This window comes from Cetorhinus maximus, chromosome 19 (assembly GCF_964194155.1).
Source record: "Cetorhinus maximus chromosome 19, sCetMax3.hap1.1, whole genome shotgun sequence".
NCBI classification, from domain to species: domain Eukaryota; kingdom Metazoa; phylum Chordata; class Chondrichthyes; order Lamniformes; family Cetorhinidae; genus Cetorhinus; species Cetorhinus maximus.
This window is the reverse complement of record NC_135897.1, coordinates 11,243,611-11,249,707: the sequence shown is the minus strand read 5'-3', so window position 1 is coordinate 11,249,707 and position 6,097 is coordinate 11,243,611. Positions and strand designations below refer to the sequence as shown.

General features: G+C 45.2%; 1 protein-coding gene across 4 annotated transcripts in view; it reads left to right on the top strand.

The window, feature by feature from the left end:
- The first annotated feature begins 501 nt into the window (after positions 1-501).
- Positions 502-6,097, top strand: part of LOC144693641 (AMMECR1-like protein) — a 54,463-nt gene continuing 48,867 nt past the window's right edge. Inside the window, exons 1-2 of one of the 4 annotated variants that reach the window (XM_078563490.1) lie at positions 660-804; positions 5,091-5,185. Coding sequence is in view for 1 of the 4 variants with exons in the window: in XM_078563486.1 (XP_078419612.1) it covers positions 708-804 (97 nt within the window). In the remaining 3 variants the exon portion in view is untranslated. Of the gene's footprint in view, positions 805-5,090; positions 5,186-6,097 lie in introns of all 4 variants that reach the window. The other 3 variants (XM_078563486.1, XM_078563489.1, XM_078563488.1) reach the window with 3 other exon arrangements.

Here is a 6,097-nt window from a genome sequence, read left to right as displayed (position 1 = left end):
GGGATCCACTACACTCTCAGGCAGTGTACTCCAGATCCTATCCAATCACTGCAAATGTTTTTTCCTCACATCAGCATTGCTTCTTTTGCCAATCACATCCCTCCACCAAAGGGAACATTTTCTCCCTATCTACTCTCTCCAGAGCCCTCTATCAAATCTAAATTACGTGAAAGCCATTCCTGAACCTGGGACAATTGGAAGGCAGCCATGTGGTCAGACTTTGAAAGGCTTTCCACTCAGCCTGTGCTATCATCGAGCGCGTTACCAGGGTGCCAACCTTCAGAGCACGTTTGTCAACCCCTCTCAGAATCCTGGGATACTGGAGTGTCTCCCTGAGTCCTCCGAGTTCTGATTTCAGCTGAGCGTGGCCTAGTGGCCGCCGGGATACCGGAGTGCCTCCCTGAGTCCTCCGAGCTCTGATTTGACGCCAACGTGTCTCGGTGCGGTGTGCGCAGACACCTTACGTTCACCGTGTCCCGGTGATCGCTGGGATATTGGAGGTTCTCTTGGTCATCCGGCTCTTCAGTCTTTCCGCTGGCTAACTGGCTGCGCTGTTGCTCTTATCTGTCTCGCTTTCTCTCTTATATCCCCACCTCCCCGCTCCTCTTCTTTCTCCCCCCCCCCCCGCTCCACCCTCGGTGCTCCCGGTTACTGCGGCCTGTGTGTTTGGCTGGTTTCTGGTGAAATCTCTGCTGTGACATGGCTCCATGATCGAGGGAATGTGTGCCAGGAAAGAGGCCGGCCTCCTCCTCCTGCCCTTGTTTGAGACTGAGGGACCGTCCCAAGCACCCGTCAGTGTAAAAGGTTTGACATTCACTATTTGCTCGGTTTGTGCTGTGTGTTTTGGCCTGTCCCCTCCCCTTCATCAGCTGCTTAATTCACCTCCTCCTCCTCCTCGTCCCCGGTCCCAGGCCCCATATGATTCTGTTGGAATCCCCCCCCCCCGCGTTGGGATACTCAGTGACAGGCAGTATTCCCAGATATTTTACCTGCATCACCCTGGCAACAATCCCGGGGCCCTAGCCCACTGACCCCCCATCCCTATTGCAACAAAAGAGTCTCGTCCCGGGCGAACTCCCATTCTGAAATCACGGAAAACGAGTGACTCCCGGCACCAATACCACCCCCCCCTCCCCCCCCGGCACCAATAACCCCCCACACCCCACGACGACCCAGTAACCCCCGCCCTCCACCTCCTCCTCTCCCTCCCCTCCACTCTCTCTCCCCTCTCCCTCCCCTCCACTCTCTCTCCCCTCTCCCTCACCTCCACCCCAGACCCCCTCCCAGGATCAACTCCTCTTCTCCCCCACCCTTTTCCCAGGACCACTAACCAACCCCTCCCCTTACCCGGGACCAACATCCACCCCCACCCTCACCCTCAAGCACCCACCCCCCAGCACCAACGTCATCATAATGCAACCCACACCTCTCACAACATCTAACTTCCTCCCCTTGAAGACCACTGCATTGAACACATTGTCCATCACCCAAGTCTCTGACTTTATCTTGAGTGTTAGTTCCTTTTTGTGACTGTTTCCTGGTGCAGCCTGTTTATTCTTTGCTGGGGTGGGTAGATTTTCCAATCAAATGCCACTGACTGGATGTTGGGAAAATCTGTGCAATTAAACCAATTCATGTTGAAGTTTTTATTTTTGCTTTTAGGGGTTCTTGTTTGAAATTGTTCCTTCCTCTACCCCACCTCCTGATGTCACCCTGATCTTGGCAGTAGGCTGTTGTGTTGGGGAGGAGGAGGCAATGAATTGTGGTGAGATGGCAGCTGGTGTAGGGTTCAAAATGTTTACCTTGCTGTTTTTTTACCCCCAAATCTGCAAAAAGGCTGGGATTTAAAGTAGAGAAGCAGAGACTTCCCTTTACTGCCACCTGCAGCCCTCGTGGATAAGGGAGGCGCTCTGCTTCTTCAGTTCAGGCAGCAGCACTGGGAGATCCATCCATGCCTCAGGGGTTTACAGAGGGTGACGTTGCATTCCTTGTTTCACTCATTACAGTATTGTTAAACATTGCCAATTATTGTGGGAAAGATGAACTGGTATGAAGAGAATGGTGAGGGAGGCAACATATCAGTATATAGGTGAGAGGAGAGACAGAAAATATTTACCCCAATTATGGGAGAGAGGAGAATGAGAGCATGGATCGAGAATTTAAAGAAGAAAGAGGCAGACATGCAAGAGGTGCAGATGAGAAGTAACAGAATAGATAAGACCAACAATATCCAGGCTGGGGCGGGATGGACTACACGAGAATGCATGCTGAATATATAGATGAGATAGAAAACTGATTATGTAGAGACTTATCGATAAACAGCATTACATACATGGGTGTAAGACAGACAAGAGTGAAGAAGCACATAACATGCCTACAAGCGAAGTGGAAATATTTGGTTTAAAATTCCCATTCATGTACCAGCTGCATGCAGGAGGGTGATTTTGGCAGCCATCAATGCTGTTTTGTGCTGGAAGTGACTCCCCCCTTGTGACCTCTCTCCCTCCCATGTGCAAATGTTCGGTGCTTCTTGCCAGTGAGATTCGGGCACTGACATCCCCGTATGTGAATTCTTCCTCTTGCGTAGTTACATAGTATTTATTGCACACAAATAGGCCATTTGGCCCATCAGGTCTATGCCAGTGTTTTATGCTCCACAAGAATCACCACCTGCACCCTTCTTCATGTAACCCCATCACCATATCCTTCAGTTCCCTTCTCCATCCTCCTCTCATCCCTTAAATGTTATTTGCCTTAGCTATTCCTTGTGGTATTGCGTTCCACAGTCTCGCCACTCAGAGTAAAGAAGTTTCTCTTGAATTTCCTATTGGATGTATTGATGACTATCTCATTTATGGCCCCGAGTTCTGATTTTCCCTGAAAGTGGGAACATTTTCTCTGTCTACCCTATCAAACCCTTTTGTAAGTCACCCCTTGGTCTTCTCGGGAGAAAGGAACCCCAGCCTGCGCAATCTGTCCTGATACTTATAACCCCATATTTTGATATCAGCCTAGCAAACCTTTTTGCACCTTCTCCAGTGCCTCTATATCCTTTTCTTATGTATAATATGGAGACCAGAGCTGTTCACAGTGCAGATAGGGTCATCATTTTAATGGGAGCTCCTACACAAAATAATCCCAAAAAATGAATCCTGTGCACTATATAGAAAGAACTCAAGCCTGGGACAATACTGTTCAACACATCCTCAGTATGCATGTTTATATACTGATCTTCATATAACCACAAAACTTAAAACCCTGAAACTTAATAAATATTAAAAATTGTGTTCAAAATTTAATCTTTGGTTTCATTCCTGCTGTAGTATTGTTGTTTGCCTTTGTGCTTGTGCATGTGCCCTTAAATGTCTAGACATTGGACTTGTCTAGTTTCCTGATGAGTGATGTTGCAGGTTGACATTAGAGTACATTTGTATGTCTCTGAGAGAATGCATACAGATTGGCTAGTCAGGCTAAATAGATTGTCAGCTTTCGGGCACTTCACAAATGGACCAAGTGGAGCAGCAGACAAGACAAACAGCTGAGCAGATGTATGGTTTAACTCATGGACTTCCTGTGGTTTACTGGGCAGTGACTGGGCCCACAGGTGCCAAATACTATAGAGAAAATCAAGGAGAAACTCCTGCCTCAGAGAAGCTGAACCAGGAAGAAACAAAATTGAAGGCTTGTAGTAGATCTGATACAGATGGTTGGGAACTGACAGAAGACAGAATTTAATCAGGAGTGGAGGTCAGGTAATGTCCTTATTCATGAGTAATCCCCTGGTCCCTATTAACGAAACAAAAAAATCTGGAAAGAGATTATTACTTCAATGGTAAAACAATAATGTGCATGGAAAATGAGAGAGATCCAGGGGTTCTGATTGACAAATTGAGGCTATTGTAACAATGCTCAGTGGCAATGAATAAAATGAATCAGATAGTGGGATATATTAAAAGGTCAATACTGAGCTGAAATAGTGAGGTAATCCTGCACTTTAATAAATCATTAGTATGACTGCATTTAGAATACTGTGCAGAGTCTTGGTCACCACCGTATAGAAAGGAAATTGCAGTTAATGAAAGGATACAGAAGAAAGCAACCAGAATGATTGAGGGATTAGATTGAGGAGTGATGATGTAAATTGGTCATGTTCTCACTGGAAAGGAGAAGGTTATGAGGTGATATGATTGCTGTTTTCTGGATTCTAAAGGGTAGGGATAATGTAGACCATGACGGGCCTCTTCACTATGTCCAGAACAGTAGAACTAGAAGACAGTCTGTTCTGATGAAAGATCACAGATCTAAAACGTTAACATTCTTTCTCTCTCCACAGATGCTGCCTGACCTGCTGAGTATTTCCAGCATTTTCTGTTTTGATTTCAGATTTCCAGCATCTGCAGTATTCTGCTTTCGACACAGCCTAAGCTTGAAAGGATGTAAATTCAAAACTAATCTGGGGAAATGTTATTTTGTTTAGTGAGTTGTCAATACATGCACAGACTCCCGAGTAAGACAGTGGAAGCAGACAGCATTGATTCATTCAAATACAAATTAGATTTCTTTCAAGGAATTACATGTTGGGATCCAGGATGTGAGTAAATTGAGACATGATGTGATAAGTACAGTCTGTTTGGGAGAAATGGGTGACTGGATCATGGTTCCCAAAGCTCTCCACCAATTTGGGTTTTCCTTGTGTCATGTCTGAGCCTGTTCTGGATCAATAGCTAGAGGTTGAATGCAGTGATTTATCAACAACTCCATTATCATTTTGTCACATGACTCCCAAAATGGTAGATGGATTCTGGTCTTTTATCCTGCAGCAATTCCTATCTGTCAATATGCAATTTGTTGTTTTGATCCTTGGTGCTATTTCTGCTGTTGCAGATGTGTAGTAGTGCAGGAACTCTCAGAATCCTGGGTCCTTTGATTTGGTGAATTATAAAGGAATTGCTTTTTTCCCTTTTAAAATGGATGTTATTGCAAACGGTGGGTAGAAGAGTCACACAATATTTACATAGCAGCTAATGTTGTGTGTCTAGGATCAGTAAAGACCATCAGGCCCAGGTGAACTCACTTCATATTTTGTTCAGTCTCAGACCAACGTACTTGCCCTTCCCCCGACCTCTCAAAGCAATGGAATATGTTGGAACTGCAGTGACTGCTATGTAGGCTAACATGACATACAGCAAATTCCAAATTCAGACTTTTATAGTGCCTTCCACTAGCCGTATAAAAACCCTGTCTTTGTGTGGCGTTGTCAAAGATTGGAAGGTGATTTGGTTGAAGTTTAAATGGTAAGAAGATTTGTTAGGGTAACTATTTTCTCTGGTGTGGGAGGTCAGAACAATGGAATATAATACAATTAGAGCAAGGCTGTTTGGGAGGGAAATTAGGAAGTCCCCCCCCCACACACACACACACACACACACACACAGGGTAGTGGAATTCCTCCCCACTCCACCCCACAAGACAAAAGGTAGGTCAATGGATCTGAGGTGCAGATCAGCTATAATCTAAGTGAATGATGGCGCAGGCTCAAGGGGTTGAATGGCATCCTCCTAATGATAATTGTGATGCCCCTGTGGCAACCTCAGCTGACATTTTGTAACTCACTGCACAGATTGGTGATTAAACCTGGGATTCTGTTGTCTTGTATGGATTAGTTTAATTTTGAGTTGTGCTTTTGTTATGCTGTATTAGAGATGCTTGCCACCTTTGTGTTCTCCTGCCACTTGCACAGTGTTGCCACCTCTGCACATTGTTGGCCTCTACACTGTTTTGTTTGCTCTGGATCTTCCTTTTGATTCCTGCCTTCTGTAAGCATCATCACAATCTATGTCTCTGTGAGTTCCCATTAGTTCGTGCATGGTCCCATCATTATTCTCTGTCTCTAGCTATCTAGAGATTGCATAGTATTATGTAGCAATCTAGTTGGAGGTAGCAGACACAGAGAACTTGCTTGGGAGTCTATACAGATGATATCCACAGTTACTGCAGCATGGTAAATGCTTAGTGTGTGCTTCATGGGGCGAATTGAAATTTGGATCTGGAGATAATGTAAATATGTTTTGAAATTAATTCTGAGAGCATCTTGAGG